This window comes from Enoplosus armatus, chromosome 11, assembly GCF_043641665.1.
Source record: "Enoplosus armatus isolate fEnoArm2 chromosome 11, fEnoArm2.hap1, whole genome shotgun sequence".
Taxonomy (NCBI): domain Eukaryota; kingdom Metazoa; phylum Chordata; class Actinopteri; order Centrarchiformes; family Enoplosidae; genus Enoplosus; species Enoplosus armatus.
Window position 1 is genome coordinate 13,483,103 of NC_092190.1, and position 23,582 is coordinate 13,506,684.

The 23,582-nt window shown below is 39.9% G+C and overlaps 1 protein-coding gene across 1 annotated transcript; it reads right to left on the bottom strand.

The window, feature by feature from the left end:
- Positions 1–377: 377 nt before the first annotated feature.
- On the bottom strand, positions 378–19,794 carry scn1laa (sodium channel, voltage-gated, type I-like, alpha). The gene is made up of 26 exons (XM_070914194.1): positions 19,531–19,794; positions 18,816–18,934; positions 18,572–18,661; positions 18,339–18,467; positions 17,377–17,468; positions 14,737–14,955; positions 14,176–14,239; positions 13,840–13,981; positions 12,453–12,659; positions 12,050–12,316; positions 10,272–10,643; positions 9,511–9,643; positions 9,152–9,390; positions 8,879–9,052; positions 8,421–8,777; positions 7,820–8,296; positions 5,717–5,840; positions 5,449–5,603; positions 5,019–5,192; positions 4,717–4,839; positions 3,717–3,989; positions 3,515–3,574; positions 2,319–2,456; positions 2,060–2,164; positions 1,683–1,953; positions 378–1,570 (listed from the first exon to the last, which is right to left on the bottom strand). The coding sequence occupies exons 1-26, from the start codon at positions 19,792–19,794 to the stop codon at positions 378–380; spliced, it is 5,961 nt and encodes a 1,986-aa protein (XP_070770295.1).
- Between the last annotated feature and the right edge of the window lie 3,788 nt (positions 19,795–23,582).

Consider the following 23,582-nt stretch of genomic DNA (forward strand, 5'->3'; position numbering starts at 1 on the left):
CTGCTTGAAAAATAAGTTGGTAAAGTAATACAACGGTCAGTGATATAACAATAATTCAAGACACTGGATAGCGGAACTAGCTGCAATATTTATAAGTTAAAGCATTAACTAATGTGTCTTTTCAGAACACTTACTCATCTCCACAAATAGCCACAAGGCATTGTTGCTCCTGAACATAGACACAATTGTCCCACTACAGCCTGAATGAGCCACTTTTCCATTGTAGGTACCAACCTTTAGACTCAAGTAAGCATGGGCTATTTGGCATAGACATCCATACTAAGGAAGGGAGTCCAATGGATGTCTTAGTCACTTTCAAAGGTTGTAAACATTAGGGTCATTAATTAAAATGTCTTTGTAGCATCTCCAGCATTATTTTACATATCTTGCTCACTGACATCTTTGCCCACAACCTCCTTTTCACTTTTGTCTTTTTCATATTTGTTTTTTCCATTTGTTGTCACACTGTTACATGAGGGTTGAGCGGCTGTTGAAGGTGTCAGTTCACTTTTATCTGCACAAGAAATTTCTTTGAGTTTGTCTGCGACAAGATCCTCTTTGTCAATGACTGTTTCATCCTTTTGAATGTTATCACTGGATGTGTCGCAGAGCTTAATGGCAGCACATTTCTTTGCATAGTGTCTGAATGCTCTCTGGATGACAATGGCTGATGAGTCCTCCTGTTTGCGACGGAGGGTGGTAGTGATGGGTTCGTAGGACACTTTGGAAGGATTGGAGGCCATGAAGCGCTCTTCCATCTGCCCCCTTAGGATATCCATCTCCCCACCCTCGCCCAGAACACGTTTTGTGAATGCAAACAGGATGTCCAGGCAGTGAATGCGTTCACCACTCACCATGGGTAGATCCATAGAGATCAGTTCAAGCTTGTTAGGCTCGGCTATACGTAATGGTGGTTCCAGAGCATCTGCAAATTCTGACAGCTTATTGTACTCCACGAACTGTGTTGCACTAGGATCAAATCTTTCCCAGATCTCATAAAACATTTCAAAATCATCCTCACTTAGTGGGTCCGAGCTCTCCTCAGTGGCCACACTGAAGTTTTCCAGGATGACTGCAATGTACATATTCACCACAATCAGGAAACAGACGATGATGTAGCTCACAAAGAAGGCAATTCCCACAGGAGGATTTCCACAGTCTCCTGTTCCCGAACTGCCAGGATGCTCCGTGGTAGGGCTACAATCATCTTTATGTTTGTTGAGAATGGGAGCTAGTAGGCCATCCCACCCTGCTGAGGTGGTGATCTGGAACAAACAGATCATGCTGTTGCCAAATGTCTCAAAATTGAAAAGGTCATCAATGCCTGATTCGTGCTTGACGTAAGCAAAGTTTGACATGCCAAAGATGGCATAGATAAACATCACCAAGAACAGCAAGAGACCAATGTTGAACAAGGCAGGAAGTGACATCATCAAGGCAAACAAGAGTGTGCGGATTCCTTTGGCACTTTTAATAAGGCGGAGGATGCGGCCAATCCGAGCCAATCGAATGACTCTGAACAAGGTAGGCGAAACAAAATATTTCTGTATCACATTTGAGAGACTCATACCTAAGGAAAGAAAGCAAAACACATTAAAATAACTGTAAACAATACATGTATATAAACAAAATTCATGATTTTAATTTATTTGAGCACCACAGTAAACAGAGGTGAGTCATACCAATGACTGACAGGATGACCACGATGAAATCAAATACATTCCAACCATTTGTGAAATAGTACTGGCGAAGCGAGATCATCTTCAACAAACACTCTCCAGTGAAGATGCATATGAACACTAAATTAATCCAGTAGAGAATGTGGCCCTTTTGTTCAGACTGGTCAGCAGTTTCCACCATCATGGTTACCATATTTAGCCATATTAGAACCATTATTACAATATCAAATGCTTGTTTTGTGGTGAAGTCAAAGATGTATCCTTGAATTTTGTTCTGAAATAGACATAAGGTGGAGAAACAAAAATACATTTTAGGTGCTATGAAACAAAGACCAGATTTGTATTGCAAAGTTTATGCAGTCATGATTAAAGTTACATACTGATGGTCTAGGAATAGGTTTTTGTGGTTTCTTTGACCCCAATTTTTTCATGGCATTGTAGTATTTCTTCTGTTCTTCAGTCATGAAGATGTCTTGACCTCCTAGGTAAAGAGGGGATGTGAGGCATGTTAAATCACAGCAAAGGTGATGAGGAGACACTACAGAAAGAGAAACAGAAAGTGCATTTAAATATTGCATTTCCACCAGAATATCAAGTCAAAATATCACATTTTGTTTAGAAAGCAGATTTGATACTTATCTTTTTCTTTTGCTGATTGAAATTGTCTATGATGACACCAATAAAGAGATTGAGTGTGAAGAAGGCTCCAAATATGATGAAAACAACAAAATACATGTACATCTTCAGGTTGATTTCATACTCTGGTTGATCATCTGGCTATAATAGTGACAGAAAATGGAAACGTATTTTAAAGTTAGTTTGGTTTATTTGTTTACAGCGAAGCCAAACAAACTCATGTTGCTGTAATAAAGAAGTTAGTAATAATTGAAATTGAGATCTGATTTCAGGCTGCACACAACGCAAGTCATTTTCCACACAAAAGCTGGGAATGGTAAACCGAGTTAATACAGCATTGACACAGCATTGACAACAAAATAAAATAAAATAAAATAAATGAAGTGAAATACAATACACATTGTAATAAGATGGTTGTTTTTAAATTTTGCATGGACAATGTCTATCCAACTCAAAAAAGAAAAAGCTCCGTTGCTATTCCTAATGAAAACTAATGACAATGTTTTACCATAGTATTGGCAGGTTTAATCATCTGCTGTACAACACTGAAATGCAATACACTTTGTGTTGCGATTTGATGTGATATGGAAAATTAATGTCACAATGAAAAAATTCACTTAAGTGATCAAAAAAATGTTTTTGTCATTTAACAACTAGTCTCGTATAGTGAGACCTATCTCCGCACTTTGGAGAAAGGTCTGGTTCAACCCATTATCATTCTGGGATAGAGGAAAAACGCACTGGCTTGTTTGTTGTTCTTTAAACCAATCACAATCGTCTTGGGCGGCGCTAAGCCCAGGATGCAGCGACGGTGCCCTTGCAAAACGGTAATGCGCAGTTAGTGGAACAGTAGGAGAATTCCCACTGAAATAGTCGGCCAATGGCAGACTTATCCCAGCAGCCTACATTTGGTGAGTCTGACTATATAACAACATACATCAATATGTATTGCATTTCTTTTTAAATCTTTGGTTTGTTTTTTATTTAGGCATTTTAAATCTTCCATACCTGGAGAAATAATTTCAAAAAAATCTATTGCTGAAAAAATGACAACCATAATATCAAAAACGTGGTTTGATTTAATGAAAATCAGGATTTCTACTAAATAATACTAAATAAGTATTGCGATATTGAGAGGCACAATTTATAAGATAGATTATAAAATGACAAACAGGATGAGCTAAACATGACAATTTGACTACCTTGCTTTGAGAGTCCACAGCAGCATACATGATGTCCGTCCAGCCCTTGAATGTAGCCTATATGAAAATGAATATCCACAAAAAATATTGTAGTAGCCATTGCCAATTGTCCACCAATACAGCAAATAACATATTTATAAGCTTAAAATTGCACAGACTAACACTGATGATTTAAATGACAAATGATTTAGTTACTTACCACTTGCAGCAGTGCAAGGTAACCCAAGCCAACATTGTCAAAGTTAATTTTGTGGTTCTTCCAGCGAGCCTCATTGCCCAAGGCCAAACAGTCATTCTTGTGTTTCACCTCTGATGTTAGGAATCTCTTATCTGTGGTTCTGTTGATGCACTGGTAGTACTTCCCCGCAAATAAGTTGACTCCCATGATGCTGAAGATAAGCCAGAAGATGAGACATACCAGTAGCACATTGAAGATGGAGGGAATGGCTCCCAGCAGGGCATTGACAACCACCTGCACACCAACACACAAACATAATCCATCAGCAGTCAGAGATCACAGAATGTGGAATTGGTGCACAACACTGTATACTCTGGTAATGGTAAGAATAGGAAAGCACAAGAGTGAATGTTTAAGTGCCAACATAAACATCAGCATGAGCTCATCACAGCTATGACTAAAACTAAAACTCAAATATAATGATAACTGCATGGTACAGGTGGGAAAAGAATTAGGAGAGGAGGCTGGAGACCGATGACGTATATCTAAAAGTGGTTTTAGTGGGTTACAACAAAATTTTAGGAAAACATTGAAACAGAACACCTTGTAGAGGCAGGATGACGCCACAAAATTTGTAGCATCAATCTTCTCATTTAACTCTCGCCAAGATAGTGAATAAGTGCATTCCCCAAAATGTCAAACTATTTCTTTAATCAAAAACCCTGCATCACTGGTGTATAATTAGATGGTAATTTCAATGAAAGTGATGTAATCAACCCTGTCACTGAAATACTTGAGGACAAGTAACCGCTGGAGAAAGAGGATTAGGGAAGGAGAGGAAAACATAATTTACATGCAACACACTTTCGGGGTATCTGCTCTCTAGATGTGGCAAAATAAAGGAGATTTTTGCTGCCCTTCGCCAGACTGCAGAGTGCCTGTGCTCTGTACCAGTGCAGTGAGCTGGTGGTAGACAGCGCACCGTGACTCAGAGTGGGTGGGGAAATCCAGTGACTCTTACCCTCATGCCTTCGAATCGTGACAGGGCTCTCAGGGGTCTCAGAGCTCGCAGGGTTCTCAGAGACTTGATGGGACCGAGATCAGAATATCCAATGGCATTGGCTACCATACTGACCAGTGAGACCTAGAACACACACAGATGTCACATCATAAGCAGAGGAGACACATCATGCGCAGTTTAAAGGGAGCATTGTCAGATACAACAGCATGCCTTTCATAAAAAAAAAAAAACAACACCTGAAGAATTCTTTAAAAAAATAGGTGTATGTGTGTTTCTGTGTAAGCAGAGGTGTTTCAACCTACATCAACAATGAGAAAGTCCAGCCAGCACCAGGCATTTGTGAAATACTTGGCATATCCATACGCCACCCACTTCAGTAACATCTCCAGAATGAAGATGTAGGTGAAGATTTTGTCAGCAAACTCCAATATTGTTTTAATGGTCTTCCTCTTCTCAATGTAGATGTCTTCAAATGCCTGGATGTCATGAAAATAACAGTGAGTAATTAGTTGTAAATATGAATACAGATAAAATAAATACATCTTGATCTTATTTTGCATAGAATGAGACATTTTCTATATTTTGTAACAAACCATAGCAATGAGAACAGACTACGGTGAGACTGCGTTACAATATGTATATAATATATATGTATATACATGAAAGCAGCCAAATCAAGGTGTTTAAAAACAACAACTTTATCGACCTTTATCTTTGCACGCACGGACGTACCAGTGCTCCACTGCTAAGCAGGATCATGAAGATGATGAAGCTCTCAAACCAGTTGTGCTCCACTATCCGGTAACAGGTCTTTCTTAGTGTCCACCACACCTTCCACCAGCCCACATCCGTATTTACCTGACAACATGGGAACTTTTTCACACAGCCTGAGCACAGACAAAGGGGAGACAGTGATTTATCAGTGCAATATGCAGTATCAGATTAACACCAAGGTAGCAGTAGTTTAAGTGGTGGCAGTGGCTGTAGAAGTAGTATTCACCATCAGGAAAGCAGGCATCAGGTTCAATAGATTCTTCCAGTTCAAAGTCTACAGACTCTACATCCCCGCCTGCCTCCACTGTGCTGCCCTCAGAGGAGCTAAACTGGCCATCGTCTTCTATAATCTTGGGATGAAGCCAAGTAAAACCAGTGTTAGATTAGCAAATATAACAGAGCCATGACAAATGTGATGGGCTGACATGCTGAGCACCTGTCTGACCACTTCATGCACTCCATATCTCTTCAAAATGAAGTTATTTTCATACAAAAAAAAAAAATACCAAGAGGCTTGCACAAGACATGTGTAACTGGTTACTTTTTAGCTGCCACTGAAACTTGAGCCTTGTTTAAGGCTGTTGGTAAGAAGGACTTCACAAGAATCAATCAAATGTATGATGACTACAATAAAGAACATGCATGAATCAGTATTTGCTGTAACAAGATTAAATAAATCTTAAATTTAAAGGTGAAAATACTTCTGCATGTCCTCTTTACATTAGGGCACCCTTGTTAGCTTGGCAGCAGAAGAACACTTTGTCAAAACAGAAGGCAACAAGGAGTCTTCATTATAACCTCCTCACCTGGCTCTCAAAGACATGACATTACACCAAAGGTGATGGTGACGCTGATTAGTCACTATCATTTTAAATGTTTTAATTATACAGTTGCTATTATTTATTTATATAAATAAGAAAATAAATGAATAAATATATATAAGAGTACAAAGACATGAGCATACTACAACTGTCTGCCCAGCATGACTTGTATTAACAGTCAAATGTTTGCTTAGCCAATTAGAGACACACAAAGTACTAAATACACAGTACTTGCAGCCAGTCCTATGAAATATAAAAACAAAGTACATTTGATATATAAAATCATTGAATATTTGAAGCCTGGCAGTGTTGTAGAATAGCCACATGGTCTCTCCTTCAGCCTGTTGTTGTATGGCTTTCTACAGGGCGTGTCTCCTAATAGCTGGTAGATGAGAGCAGCTTGAATGCAGGAGCACTTGGCTGTCCTGGGACCAGCTAATGCAGTGCAGAGAACGATGTAAGCATGTTACTGCGATATACTGTGAGCCTCTAAAGTCAATGTGTTGATGGTTTGTGCTTCGAATTGCTTTGAATTAGCATAGCTAGCTGAAATGTACTGAAATCAGAAAATCACTATGAACCACTGATGTGTTGTCCCATTATGCCTGGTCAGGCAATGCACCATTGTAGTTCAATGGAATTGATGTCAAGATGCAAAATCCATTTACAGTTTTGTCAAAACCCCAGGCAATGAAACAAAAATGTATTTAAGTTAAATCGAATTAATAAAGTGAACTAACCTAAGAATCAAGTCAAAGAAAAGCTGATTTTGCAAAGAAAATAAATATTCCAGCATCAACCAAAACACAAATTCAGGACTGGAGGGTAAATGAAGTAAGGCCAATAAAGGATGAGTGATCTGCTAAAAAGGTTATTTGATGGTTATTGTAAATGAGGCACAAATCTTCACATAAAATATTGCCTGTAGACAAAATGAGTACAAGCTGAGACAAAATGTGTAAGTAAAAGTAAATTCACAAAGTGAATATATAAGTAAATTAGCAACAATAACATTGCAACAATCAAAGTAGACAGTCAGTGTGCTTTTTTGTTTTTCTTTCTTTGAGCTTTTCTCCAACACAAAGCAAACAGCCCTCTTAAGAGGAGGACTCAGCTACCCAGCACTCAGACTCAAATGGCACATAATGTAATCTACACACTGGTATTTTCCTGTCTATATGGCCTCTCCTCGTTAAAGGGTCGTGGTATATGGGATCTTTAGGGGAAACATCACGTCACATGCTCATACCTCATTGCCATTGATTCTCGGCAAAATGCTTCAATGTGACTACTGCCATGGATCATACTACTTAGCTATAACAACAGATATGTTCGCCAAGAACCACAAGCAACACTGAAATCCTTTATCATCCATCACACATCACAAACATTAGTATGCTTGTGATATAGCTGATAAGACTTGGTTTTAAAGGAGCATTATTTAGCTCATCTCTAACAATAAGGCACCTTGACAGACCAATTGGACCAATCCACAAGAGCATCCTTACCACATGGCATCCTGCTGCATCAGACGAGGCACTGCTGAAGTCCTCCGTGTTGAGGTTTTCAAAGTCAGACTCTCCAACAGCGATAGGAACAATGACAGTCAGACTAGGATTGTTGATGAAGGACATTATAGAATCATCGCTCTTGCTGCTGACTATGTACTTGTCTCCATTTTTGTCCACTCCAATCACATCCCCGTTGCCATTCTTAGGGAAGTCTTTGATGGTATGGTTGGGGACACCATTCGGCCCAAAAGGTTTGTGGAGCTCATCCAGCGATTTGTCCTCACCCTTCCCTTTCTTCTTATTCCTGAGACAGACACTGTTGCAGCTGCTTCGAAGCAGGGACTTGGCAAAGGCAATGCCTTTCTGAATCCGTCCAAGGGCAACCTGCAAATTGTTGTCGCTGTCGTCTTCCGTTGCTGCCAGGTTGTCGGCACTGAACGAACTCAGCAGCAGGGCCAGGAACAGGTTCAGCACCTATCAGATATCAGATAGATATGATGTAAGATTGCGTTATCTTTTAGCTATTGTACATTATGATAACAGAAGAATGGTTGGACAAGGTGGACTTGTGAATTGACCATAAGAGATGATAATGTACCACAAGGTTTCCAATAACCATGACCATCATGTAGACAATGATGCACATGGTCGTCCCAGCCACCTCCATACAGTCCCACATGGTCTCTATCCACTCTCCACAAAGCACTCGGAACACAATGAGGAATGAATGGAAGAAGTCACTCATGTGCCAACGGGGCAGAGTGCAGTCGTCAGAGATTTTACACACACAGTCCTTGTAGTTTTTTCCGAACAGTTGCATGCCCACCACAGCAAAGATGAAGACGATAATGGCCAGCACCAGCGTCAGGTTGCCCAAAGCCCCCACTGAATTACCAATTATTTTGATCAGCGTGTTAAGAGTGGGCCACGATTTCGCCAACTTGAATACTCTCAGCTGTAAAAGAAAAAAAAAAAAAAAAAGTAATTTCACATGTTTCTGCACTCAAAATGCATCTGAACATATTGGCTATGACACATATATATATTTAGACTTACCAATCTGAATGATCTCAAAACAGACATGCCAACCACATTTTCCAAACAAAGCTCTACCAAGCTTAAACTGACAATGATTCCATCAAAAATATTCCATCCCTCCTGAAAGTAATGGTATGGGTCCAAAGCAATGATCTTGAGGACCATTTCTGCCGTGAAGATGCCAGTGAATACCTTTATATAAAAAAAAGAAAGAAATACTGACCATTTAAAAACATGACACCTATTCTGCAAAAAATGTTCTCAGTACTCTACACTCTACAGTCCACTAACCTGGTTGCCCACAGCCAGCATATGGGCAAAACTCGGGGTCATTGGATAATGCTCCATGGCCATAAACAATGTGTTCAGTACAATGCAGATGGTGATGGTCAAGTCCACAAATGGATCCATCACAATTAGTTTAACCATATTCTTGATCTTCAGCCATACTGGACAACATTCCCAGATGAGGAAGGTGTGGGCAAAATTGTACCAGCACGGAGGACACCTCTGCCTCGACTCTTCAAGCTCTGAACACACAAGTGGCGGCAAAACAAAAAAAACATTTTTATCTGAAAGTTCCATTTATCTTTTCAATACCAAAGATATAAGCAAGATAGGAGACTTATACCATGGTGTACAATACCTACCCTCCATTGTGCTTGTTATGACACTAGCTATACTATGAGCTCTCTGTCTGGCCTCTGGGCCCTCGAGGAAGTCCATAAACTCCTGGTGTGTTCCTCCACCGGCCTGTCTGTACTCTGTGTCAGTGGTGTCAGCCTGGAGATAAAAAACATTGTTACAGATGTGTTACAGAAAAAAAGTTGCATGTTACCATGGATATACAGCAGCTACAACATGACTAGTGACAAGTGTCAGTATTTTGCATCACATTGCAAAGCGAGAGAGAATTGTGCATTACAAAGTTGCATTGTTTTTTTTGTCATTCCTGACCCGTTAAAAACAGCATGACCTGTTAAAAGTTAGTTTTAGCATCCCACAAGGCTCTTGTGTCTCACAAGGGTGGTAGGAAGTCTTGAGAAACGCTTTCCTTCCTGACCTTCCTGAATATTTGCGCCAGTGTATCACAGATGGAAATATTTTTTAAGGGTCTAAAGTTGAGTTCAAATATCAGCCGCTTTATCTTTAAAGCTTGCAAAGAAATTTAGAAAATTGCTAATATTTTTATCCATGCTAGTGGCATGAGGCTTTTTTTGTTAAGTGTGTATGGTTCATGGATTGAAATTTGAGAGAACACTGAAATTCACATGAAGGTAAACAGCACAACACACAGTGTGAGTCAGGGAAAGGACAAAGAAAAAGAATCAAACCAAAATAGACAGAGCTATGGGCTATGGGCTATAGACAAATGAAAGAGGGTCATCGGGGCTAGACAACCCCTTCTTACATTGTCTCCGGTGGAGGCCATATCTACAGTCACTTTAGGCAGAAGGAGCCCCACAGGTGACGATGGGAGTGAATTCCCACCCACCAGAGACACAACCCCATTGCAGTCTACAGAGCTGTGCTTGATCCCATTGGGTGGCAGTAGGAGATGCGGCAAAAAGCTGCGTTGGCTCATGCTGCTGCTGCGTCGATCACAACTCCGGGGAAGAAACAAAGAGCCCCTCCAACTCAGGTTGTCTTCAAAAATGCTGTTCTCATCATCGGCAAACTCATTTTCTGAGCCCACGTCCTGCACTTGGCTTCGGAAACTAAAAAGGCTGGTCCTGCTGTTCCGTCTGGATGAGAACAAGGGTCCGCGGAAACTCAGAAAGGACTAGGAGAGAAAGATATTCTTCAGGGGATACATGATACATGCTGATTGTAAAGAGGAAAGAACGGTGATGATCGGCATATGTGCAAATGAAATCAAATATTGATTTCTGCGGTGAGGTCAAGGAAAACTTGCAGGATGATGACGATGATGATGATAATGACGATAATGATCATAATGATGCCTGTGAGCATTTTGAAGAAACTGCAAAATTATAAATACATGGTGATGACCGGTATAAGGATGGTGATGGTGATGGTGGTGACGATGGTCATAGTGATGATAAATAAAAAACGCATCTTGATGTTGATTGACAATGACAAGAACATAAGAAGTTGATGAAGACAAAGAAGAAGAAGATGTGATGATGATGATGATGATGACGACAATACTGATAAAAAATGTCATTGTCATAGCAGTGAAAGAAACGTTGAATTGGGTTTAATTGCACAATATGAAAGTAATTATAAAATCAGCATCAGGAAAGTTAGCAAAATATATGTTGAACAACGAAACATATACTGAATATTCTAAAATCCAACACTTGGACATTGCTAACAACTATCTGCCATTCAAAAGGCTGTAATGTAAGTCAAAGCTCGGTAATCACATTATCAGTCCATTTGCTTCTCCTGCCTGTCACTCATTTTGAGCTCTGGAAAGAGCTTGACAAAAGGCAGGGAGTCTTCTTATTGATAAAAGTCAGATAGAGCTTCACAACTTATCTGCCACTCCATTAAGAGAACACTTATCACAGACTGTGGTTTTGATTTATCCTGATGAAATCTTAAAAATCGAGAATCTTTTACAGTCTGTGGCCATTTCAAGCACTGCTACTGTCTGACAGGCTCAATACATGAGTCAGTATTTTAACATTATTTTGCAATAAAAAAGGTGCATGTCATACTGAAAAAAAATGTTGATATTGAATATTACAGCTTATGCCACTATGGCACTGTAAACTGAAGATTTAGGGAAGTTGCTTCTTCAGAAATTGGTCACTTTAAACCCAAGCGGGTTAAATGAGGAATTAGACTTGAAGCTTTCTGTCCACTGGATTATATTTGTTCTCCATAAACAGGATTTCTTTGAGAACAACTGCAAGTTTAGTTCTTGGATGGATGCATTAAGTTCAAATGTAGATGGACTTTGATATTAGTTATAATAGGGTCATTCGTAAATATTAAGGGATGGAAGTGATTTCAATACACTGTCTTTTGAAAAAGTAATCTGAATAATTTTTATTCAGTAATCTGAATTAAAGGTAAAAATAATGGGAAATGTACTGTATAAAAGGGATTATGAATTTGGGAAATATTAGGCTGAAAGCAGGGCAACAGTTCAAGATTCGTAGGTAGAAGAATATCACTGGATTCACAGACAAATCATACTGACAGATCGTACTGAACCTGATGAGCGGATGAGCATTTCATGTCATAGTTGAGCAGGTTTGCATCCACAGAGAAGCGGCAGCGACCTTTCTTCATACTGTCCAGCGACTCGGATTTAGGAAACTTCTTATCAGCCCCTTTTCCCTCCTCCTCCTTTCTTTTTTTTCTCCTGTTGCGTCTCTCTTTGGCACTTTTGGAGCTGAGCTTGGAGTTTTCAGAGGAGCTCTCAATGCCACCGACTTTGTCGCTGACCTCCCCGCTCTCTGCAGCTGCAGTTGCTGCTGCCTAGAAGAGGAGAGAGAGGACAATGGTAGATAAACAGGTGGAATAGATCTTTGTGATTCTTTTATTGTTCAGTTTTTGCTGACACTGTGTCAGAGAGATGTTCAACTGTTACAGGGGATTTTGGATTGTCCTGTACCTGAGCGTCCTCTTGCTGCCGTTTCAGCTGCTCAAGCATGGCCTGAAACTCATCCTCCTTCTCCTTAGCCTCCTTTATGGTGGCCTGGCTCTGCTCCTCGTAGGCCATAGCTACTACAGCCAGGATCAGGTTGACCAGGTAGAAGGAACCAAGGAATATCACCAGCACAAAAAAGATCATGTAGGGCTTCCCAGATGCTCGCAAGGTCTGGAAGGAAAATAAACAATGTATTGGTATATTCATACTTGTTCTATATACCTATACTTAATATAATGCATTTTCTTCTTCCTTTAATAATGTGTTTCTTAATTCCACATTATTTTTCTTATTTTCTTGCCTTTCTGTAAATCATTTGGTAAACTGCCTGCTTTGTGCTATATGCTGTAAATTAAGTATACGATTGATATGGTTATCTGACTGACATAAAAGAGCCAAACAGGTAATGCTACCCAATCACACACAGTGATACAAAGATTTGCTCGTGGGAGCGTTGTTGTATTACTGTTTGCTGTACTTGCTGATATTACAATGTTAAGCAGTGGCCCATTCAGTGGACACCTATTTGCCTTTAGAGCCATTCAAGTTGTGTTTGCCTGAGTCAAAGCGGGACTCATCTTTGTTCCTTCTGTCCAAGATGCACCTGCACTGCATTTAGAGGTTTGTTTGAACACTTTTATTACCAGTATTGTAATGTGAGAACGCTTTGTCTTTGACAGAGCCGCTCCTTAACACAGCAAGCTCTGACTGTTTCTGCTATTTAGAGAAGCAGACAGTACAAACACAGCATCCTCCACCGCACATGAGGTGAAACATTTCATCTGGGTCACGGAGCAACCAAAGGACCGAGACCCATAATGGCACTTGAGGTTAAGTAACTAGCTTCATACAAAACAGAGCTACACAAGAAAATCTGGACTAAATTAGCAGTTCACCTTGATGATCACAAGGATTTTATGAAGCAATTTAACACAGCTATTCGTGTGCTTTTCAGCATTTCAGTGTTAGCCTTAAAGACACACCGCTCACTCATTCAGATACAGATGTGAGGCATCATTAAATTTGTCATTGACTGACAAAATACATAACATTAGAAAATTGGTTACTCCCACTCAATGTGTACTTTTATCCACTAGCAGTCAGTGGTACATTTAGAAATCTCGATAGGATTTAAAGTGGTTGTAGTTATGTCATTAAAAACAATTTAATTGTTAATACACTCTCATTTTATCATTGTGTTTGCTGTATTTTTAATTTAATTAAAGCATTTAGTAATTGACATTCTTGCAGCTTGATCAAAAAGGCGTTTACTGAAGGTTATATATACGTGCGTTTATATGTATTACATGCCTGGAAAAGTTCTTCCTGTCTTTCTAATTCCACTGCCTACCTGCTGGTAAAGTTTTTCCCAATAATCCTGTGTCATCAGTCTAAACAGGGAGAGGAAGGCCCAGCCAAACGAGTCAAAACTGGTGTAATCATAGTCTGGGTTCCTTCCCACTCTGAGGCATAAATACCCCTCTGGACATTGCCTGCAACAAACAGAGAGTCTGTGAAGCTCAGAGGGAATCGTCCCTCCTCATATTCACACTGTATGGTAATGTTAATTCAGAAGCAGATGAATCATAAGTATTATATTCTATATATATATATATATATATATATATATAGTCTTTCTACTTTCTATAGTGTATCTAGTTTTCTAGTAATTGGAGAATAAGCTTACCCAGCTTCACTTCCATTTCCACAAAGCAATGGATCTCGTTTGCCTGGAAGGTAGTAGTGATTACCTGATGGGGAAAGAAGGAAAATCACAGTCTGTGGTGAGGACTGTGTTTGACAATAAATGATCTCTCTGTGAATCTTGTGGTGTTACGTTTTTGTTGACACTGGGTTAGAGATGTGTCAGTTCAACTCTGTGGCCATTTTTGAGGCTGTAGTTAATGGCATTGTTGTAGTAGATGGCATTATACTGAATGGTGTTTGTAGTGTTTCTAATGTTTTGTCCACCCCAATGAGGAGACAAAATAAATACACATCTCAATGTAATGCAGTCCAATACTGTACAACAGCATCATCAAATATAGCCATGTAAATTACAATGTATTGTATCTCTCACACAATGTCAACAAAAACTCACATAGATGGAATATATTGCAGAGTTGTTGCATTAGATTGTTAAGGTGTACCTAATAAAGTACACCTTATACAAGTTATATCTTTAATGATGTGTGTTTTGATGTGTTTTTTTGTGCAGGAACAAGTTGTGACCAACTTAAAGTAGAACAGAGGAAAATGAAATACTCACTCTTATTAAGTGTGTGCTCAGTCCAGTTGATGGTGGAAGTGTCATTCATCGGCATCAGTACACACTTTTGCCTTAAATGGCCCATGAACAGTTGTAACCCTATGAGGGCGAAGACGCTCAGGCAGAAGACGGTGAGGATCATCACATTGGCAAGCTTCTTCACTGATTGGAACAACGCACCAACGATGGTCTTCAGGCCTGCCAGATACAGTATCATTTGTCACTCTAAGTAGTCAATTAAGAGACATTGTCAATATTAACAGCAGGCACGTGCAAGCAATGCAAAGTGATGCCAGCGAGCTCTGTCTTTAAAGGAGTATTCCACCGATTTAGCACTGCCCTCCTATAACACTATCAGACTCGTAATGGACATTTCAAATAAAAAAGGATCAAAATCAATGCAGCAGAACCAGAGATATCGTCTTTTTTACTCCACGCATTGGTGCCTGGTGCCTACATTACACACAATGCAAATTGACTACCGCATTTTTCCCCACATGCAGTAGTACTCCCAACACCTACAGTGCATCCGGAAAGTATTCACAGCGCTTCACTTTTTCCACATTTTGTTATGTTGCAGCCTTATACCAAAATGGATTAAATTCATTTTTTTCCTCAAAATTCTACACACAACACCCCATAATGACAACGTGAAAAAAGTTTGAGATTTTTGCAAATTTATTAAAAATAAAAAACCTGAGAAATCACATGTACATAAGTATTCACAGCCTTTGCTCAATACTTTGTTGATGCACCTTTGGCAGCAATTACAGCCTCAAGTCTTTTTGAATATGATGCCACAAGCTTGGCACACCTATCTTTGGGCAGTTTCAGCAGCAGTTGCAGCACCTCTCAAGCTCCATCAGGTTGGATGGGAAGCGTCGGTGCACAGCCATTTTCAGATCTCTCCAGAGATGTTCAATCGGATTCAAGTCTGGGCTCTGGCTGGGCCACTCAAGGACATTCACAGAGTTGTCCTGAAGCCACTCCTTTGATATCTTGGCTGTGTGCTTAGGGTCGTTGTCCTGCTGAAAGATAAACCGTTGCCCCAGTCTGAGGTCAAGAGCGCTCTGGAGCAGGTTTTCATCCAGGATGTCTCTGTACTTTGCTGCATTCATCTTTCCCTCTATCCTGACTAGTCTCCCAGTTCCTGCCGCTGAAAAACATCCCCACAGCATGATGCTGCCACCACCATGCTTCACTGTAGGGATGGTATTGGCCTGGTGATGAGCGGTGCCTGGTTTCCTCCAAACGTGACGCCTGGCATTCACACCAAAGAGTTCAATCTTTGTCTCATCAGACCAGAGAATTTTGTTTCTCATGGTCTGAGAGTCCTTCAGGTGCCTTTTGGCAAACTCCAGGCGGGCTGCTATGTGCCTTTTACTAAGGAGTGGCTTCCGTCTGGCCACTCTACCATACAGGCCTGATTGGTGGATTGCTGCAGAGATGGTTGTCCTTCTGGAAGGTTCTCCTCTCTCCACAGAGGAACTCTGGAGCTCTGACAGAGTGACCATCGGGTTCTTGGTCACCTCCCTGACCAAGGCCCTTCTCCCCCGATTACTCAGTTTAGATGGCCGGCCAGCTCTAGGAAGAGTCCTGGTGGTTCCAAACTTCTTCCACAGTGGAAACAGGATGCACCTGAGCTCAATTTTGAGCTTCATGGCAAAGGCTGTGAATACTTATGTACATGTGATTTCTTAGTTTTTTATTTTTAATAAATTTGCAAAAATTTTTTCACATTGTCATTATGGGGGTGTTGTGTGTAGAATTTTGAGGAAAAAAATTAATTTAATCCATTTTGGAATAAGGGTGTAACATAACAAAATGTGGAAAAAGTGAAGCGCCGTGAATACTTTCCGGATGCACTGTATAAGCGATGGGATAAAGATCTTTCATAATGATGAGATGTTTTAATAGCAAACTCTATGAATACTACAGAAAAATAAGTCTTTAGCCACCCCCTTTGATAACATTTTGTTCTCAATTCTTTTGGAAAAATGGAGGCTGTTTATCACTCAATGTGGTAATCAGAAGAAAGTAACAGAAAATTAGGATCATGCATAATGACAACAATAATGGGACAAATCCTCACCACAGATTACATGACATTATGCCTTCATTAACCACAAGCAAAGAGGAGCAAATGGCAGTCAAGGAATAATCAGAAGCATCAGTGCAAGAAACACAAGAAGCAGATTGTTCAAAAGACATAAGCAAATGCCACAGATCTCACAGAGTAACTATGCAAATTAAATTTACTATTCCCTTGTAGGAGGGAAAACACACAAGAACTTAAAATCTTTAATTTTGCTGCTTAAAATTCCTGATTTCAGTGGCTGCACTGTGCATGAGAGTCAGACAGCCAGAGCCAGAAACTGATCCATTAAAGACCTGAAGGCACGCCCATTTGAACTCGCTCTCACCTGGGATGCCAAAGATTGTTTTTACGATTGTGGAATTTCACATTGCTGAAACAACTCTGTGACATATCTGTGATAACCCCGCATACATGTCATGACAGTTGCAGGAGGGAAGGTAATTGGAGGAGAGGAGGTGAAGGGGCAGGGTGAGAAAATCGTGCAAGAGTCTAACTAACATGCACTTACTCCTGCTGCTTACCTGGGATAACTGAAATGGCTTTAAGAGCTCTCAGCACTCTGAATGTGCGAAGAACTGACAGATTGCCTAGGTTTACAAACTCTGTTACATACCTGCAGGGAAACTTAGAATTACTATGGGAAATTGACTGAGACAATAACACATAGATAACATAGTTAACATAGATCGAAGCCTACAAATTTAAATAGATAAACTACATAATTACATTTTAGTATATAACAACATCAGGTTAAGCAGTCAAACAGTAAACTGAGACATGCACATTAGTGAAGGTAAAATAATGAGGTGACTGATGAGCAATAACATATACACTAGGTCCCATGTGATACAAACTTAAAGGATACGTCTGGTGATATTCTATATTGTTCTATATTGTTCAAATCCCTAAAAACCAACAATCAATTTTTTGTACTAACTACTACTGTCCTTGTTACCAAAGTCCAATATAGCTTATTCCTTTGTGCCATAGACCTCCATTGTTGTCCAAAAACACATTAATGAGCCACATTGTTGCACTGGGTGCCCGGCGGTGTTTGTGGGATTGTGTATTAATCCACAGCTGAAAATAGTGCCTAACAAATGCACTATTCAGGCCTGTTCGTGAGATGTTTGCTAAAAACTAGTGTTCAGCTGTTTTAGAAAAGTATCTAGCCTTTTTTAAAAATGAAAGTCTTGAGAGATGTGCTAACGCATTATTGGTTTGGGATTTGTTAACTGTCAGAAAAATATAGAGTGACACCAGCCTTATCCTGTAAGACCTAAAAAAGTAGCTTTATGGATTAGAAATAAGGTAAGTAATGTTCATACTTTAATAGTAACACATTTCGACAAAACTGTTGTTTTTGTTACTAACAGTGAACCCAGTAAAACATAAAACTCTATACTAAGGAACCTTTGGAGAAAATATGTTAACAATTGTTCAAGCATTTTTCTATTTGACTAAACATGTGGCAAGTACTTACGCCATGACAATGACACTGAAATCCAGCCAGTTCCAGGGATCTCTTAGGAATGTGAACTTCCCTATGCAGAACCCTCGAGCTAAAATCTTTACGAGGGATTCAAACGTGTAGATTGCAGTAAATGAGTACCTGTTGGAGATGAAACATAGCCATTAAACTAAACCGCATTTTCACTGTGTGTAAGATTTGTGATTTTAGTAGGCAATTCAGTGTGTAATTCATGGGAAACTTACTCTACGTTCTTTGCCCATTCAGGGGGTCGACTCAGCGTCATAACTCCACAGTTGGCGATGATAGTGCACATGATCACCATACTGAACAATTTGCAGGCAGTTGTCAAGGAAGCCACTTTTTTTTTACACTATAAATATAAACAATTCACCCCTCACGGATAGAGGATAGTAACCACAGATTCAGTGTGGGCTCAACATAAACATGATTCATTCTTATCAGATTAATATCTTGATGAAAGGATATGAGTGTACCAAAATCCTAATTGATATTCTTCTGAGAAAGTTGAAGGGGCTCAGGAGGTACAAGGCAGGAGCGGCGTTGAAGCGGAAGATGACATTTGCTTTGTTTAATACTATGAAAGTCTGACAGAGAAAGAGAAATACATATAAAATACTCTGACATGCAAGATCTCATTATAGTTTACAACAAATGATAATATCATAGGGCTACTTAAAGCTACTAATCAAATAGTACTTTAGTGCTATGATTTACAGCACCCATTTCAGTGTTCAAATCACTAATCACATTTTGTATATTGCTGATGAACCTCACATAAATCTTCTTCTACTGGCCCAGTCTTCCTGTCATCTAAGACTCAAAGCCTCTGGCTACATGACAGCACTGCCATGATAACAGCTGCAGTGCTCGATGAGAGAATCCAAATTTCTGTGCTACTCTCCCCAAGCCTCTTTAAGAATCTTAACCAACAACCAATACCCACGTCTTAACACAGTTAAGAAAACATCTAAATGTGAGCATGGAAGTAGACGTTTGAAATGGTAGTTTTGTTCTTGGGTCATGTGATAACAACTGAGCAAATTGCATTTGCTGCATTTTCTCAAGTAAATGTCTAAATACTCTTTATCTATATCAAAATTTGAATCCTGATTCTTCTGTGTTCACTGTTTTCATCCAATCTTTAGGCTTCATGCTCAAGTTTGAAATCAAGCAAACCTACTTTCTGATTACAGTAGCAGGGATCCAGGTCCTCCAGCGGTATCGACACCATGTCTTTCGGAGCATCCCCATACAGAAGAGGGAGTGAGTTGCCCGCCTCCAGGTCACGGCTGGGCTTGAGCCCATTCTTATCTTTGCGTTTTCTTTTCTGTCCCTTGGGCTTCTTGGCTTTCTCCTCGGCTATCCGTGTCTCGATGGCTGTGAGGGACTCGAGAGTAAAGGGGCGGAAGCTGTCTGGACCTGGTGGTACAAGCAGCTGTTCCATCTTTTCATCCTGCACTTTCAGAGTGAACAGCTAGCCTCCAACATGAGAAAGGCCTGAGGGGTCAGACGGATAAGGAGCACTGATTAGAGGTTGACAAGTGTTGTTCCAGTTAACTGCCCCTCAGCTATTTCGCCAACGCCCTGTTGTTGTGTTGATTTGAGTTATATCCTATTTTTTAAATTTATATATGTAATTTTACGTTATATCTTAACATAAAATATAATTTTATTGGAAACAAATAATTGAATGTATTTATGGCAGCACATTTCTATTGGAAGAGAAGAACGGCTTTAAATGAAGACGAGAGGAAGGTGGGTGTGGTCCTGTTCTTTGGTGAGAGATCATCTTCTCAGGAAGTGGCAGGCTATAATGAGCCTGGAGATGGCTGTCATACACATAAATTCCTGCCAGCTATGGTAAAATTAGATCTAATTATCTGCTCTTCTGTAGATAAAATTAAGATTTGACATGACAATGATCAATTCCAGGTGAGACTCTTGCTCCTCTCCTCCATCCCTCAAAATGAAAAGAGCTCACTTTTCCCGCAGAGCCTGAGACAGAGTAGGGGGAAGAAAAGATTCATCCTGCTAATAGGCCTGACTGGTGTGACGTGTTGGGTAGACCTATGCAGTATTAAATATGAATGCACTACAGACTGCACTGAATGTCTCTGGGTGCCCTGCCACTGAGAGCTTTTTGCCTGGTCTGAATGTAATAGTGTAATAGAATACTTCCACCCGCTCTGATGCAAGAAATCCATCATGAACACACTGGTCAATCAACTGCCCACAGCACTGGGTTGCACATGTGTGATGTAATTGCAACGACAAAGGAAGGTCCAACTACTGAAAAAAAGGGTTGACTTTTCTCTTTTCTCTTCCACATGGTTTCACATCTACTCAAATGTTTACACTGAGAGAAACAGACACAGTTGAAGAGATGGGATTCGGATCAAAGGATTACTAACTACAGTACTACAAATCAACAGCATTAACATTGCCTCTGGTAGTCGAAAGATTCCCTGTTTGCCTCTCACAGAGAGATGATCATTTGCACGCGAGCATCTGTGGCGCTGAACTGCTGAACTAGTCAAATGCAGCACACAAGCCTTTGCAAGTACAAAGTGTTGGTTACAAATATTTACCTGCTGTATAATTCATCTAATCTAAACATGTCACAGTCCAACAGAATTCAGTTGTTGCAGTCATAGTCATTAGTGACAAGTACCTATAGATCTGGTATCAAACTTTTAAATTACATGCATCTGCTCCAGCTCCAACACAAACACACTACAATGAGAAATGTGCTTTCTAACATAACATTTTACAAAATAAAAGTGAACCATCTAGGACCAGAGTTCCATATCATTTCCAGTCATTTCACACAAAATACAGTTTTTCATGAATTGACTGTATTTTATAGCTGAGTGCAAATGATATTATATATTTTACTGGCTTTGTTTGATAAGTGGTGCAGTGTGCTTCAAATATGCACACTTTCATGGCTGATATTGCTCATGGCACAACTACTCTGCTCTGCTGCGGCCTTTGTGAATGAAACACATTAAATAACAATAAATGTCATAAGTGTATATAGCGTCATAGTTTAGAGTAAAATGTGTTTAGCCATTTGTTACAGTGCATCACATGTGCATTGATAAAGTCCTTCTGATGTGAGAGGATCTTCTCAACAACAGTTACTCCATATAACTATATTTTGAGGAATACAATACAGTCTTGGTTAAAAGGAACATTGGAACAATAGTAAGACAAACTTCTTAACTTTCTGAAAGCTAACTGAAAACATAAAATAAAATAAACCTTGACTTGATGTTCACCCAACAAGGTCAACCCTCAGTGATTAACCTCTAAAGAGGTATGCACCATCCTGTCAATCTGTCCCCAACTCATTACACACAACTTGCGATATGAGCTGCCACTTTGAAGCTTCAAATAGGCCCACTTCATTTTATCTGCAACCTGTCGGCATCATGACCTTGTGTCGACTAACCTAAAATGGATACATTTGTTTCCCTCAACCCTCGCTGGAACAGGACGTCAACACATTAGTTTGGTATTTGCTATTCAACCTGCATTTAACTGTGTCCTGCTGACGAGCTTTAAGTGATGACTGACCCTCGCTTTAGCTTCCTGTTTCACCAACAAGTATATTAAACACTCACGCAGTGTCAAACAGCAGCTCAGCTTGAATATTTAATGTACATTACTCATTGCGAAACTTAATTTCATTGACCTCAAAATGCTTCTTGGTACTTAGACAAGGTAAGAGATGGTTTGTGACAGATTGTAGTCTATTGCTTCTGGGCTTCCAGATGAAACCAATGGAACCATTGCAGGGTAAAGCTACTGGAGGTTTCGGCGTCGACAGACTTATAATCGTGTGTTAATTTTAGTTGTACGGTTAAAGAAAAAACATTGTCCAAAACCTGAATATCATTCTGATGAATAAACTTAACCACAGCATGATACAGTGTGTTTGCTCTGCACCGCAAAGTGGCCCGTGGATTTTGTCACACACTGGAATCACACAAGCACTGGATCTCTACCGGGACAGTACAGACAGGAGGAACAATTGCAGCTACCAATAATTTAGCCTGATGTACTCTGATCGAAGTTTTACTAGTTTGCTTGAAACTTGAGGTTTGTGGGATACATAGTACATGTAAAGACAGTGGGTGTTCTTCAACATCACTACATACTATAGCTCAGTTTCGGTCAGTCCTGACCGAGTCCTGCTATGCTGACCACCTCAACAGGCCTACAACTGAGCAGCAGAACTGTAACAAAGGCGACTGGAGTGACTAAGGCAGAGTTAGTGATTAGCAGGATGACTTTCGTTAATGAGCACAGGATTGAAATAACATGTTCTTTACACTTAAACATACCTGTATATGATCACAGTTCAGTATCCACGGGCTCCTGAGGGACCGACACACTCACAGCTCTTAAGTGCTCACAACTAATGCTTGCTGCTGCCTCTTACTGACTACAGGGTCAGGATCTTGCTCATTCAGGGCGTTGGCGAAATAGCTGAGGGGCTGTTAACTGGAATAAAGTCATGTTTTTACGTACAACCTGCCAGGCTACACTGTGTGTACGTACAGTGTGGATAGAAGGCAAACAGGGCAGTCTAATCTCTAATTGACAGCAATCTAATAATGATGTTGACAGTCATCCAAGCAGGAAGTCGTCTAAGGTGGAGTGTGGGCTAATAATCGCTGCCATGTCCATTAACTTCGGTAATATTTGTTGCCCATGATTTGCACTCTAGTCTTTCTCCATATGGACTACAAGAGATCAATCACTTTTTCCCCCTATACAGGCCTTCCAACACAGTTACTATAATAATAATAATAGCAACACTAACAATATGATAGAATGTGAAATACAAAGGCTACACCATATTGTCAGGTGTGAAACCCCTCAGACACAACTCTTTAAATATAAGGACATTCAATATTTTGATGAAAGGGAAACTACTCCTTTCTGAACAGACACATTTGAATGCATGTTGATACATAGATAAACTCTAAAAACACAAAGCAAATGTTTTTTGTTTTATCAGCTACACACTTCCATAAACTTTTCAGTCAATTTCAGCCCAATGTCTTTCCAGAAAAAGCACTCAGATACAACTTGAACAGATTCTTTTGACTCACCATCAGTTTTCCATCCTCGACAGGTGAACTCTAAAAAATGAAGAGGGTGGAAGAGCTTCAGTGTGTATAAAACGTTGTTTAAAACAAACCCGTCCGTCCGTTGAAGGTG

Bases quoted from the DNA above. Each gene is read 5' to 3' on its own strand.
- scn1laa (XM_070914194.1), bottom strand. From the start codon at position 19,794: ATGGAACAGCTGCTTGTACCACCAGGTCCAGACAGCTTCCGCCCCTTT. The intron at 12,317-12,452 runs GTACAGGACAAT...CTCCTCTTCTAG, and splicing joins GGCAGCAAGAGGACGCTCAG to GCAGCAGCAACTGCAGCTGC. The intron at 10,644-12,049 runs GTTCAGTACGAT...TTTCTCTCCTAG, and splicing joins AATGCTCATCCGCTCATCAG to TCCTTTCTGAGTTTCCGCGG.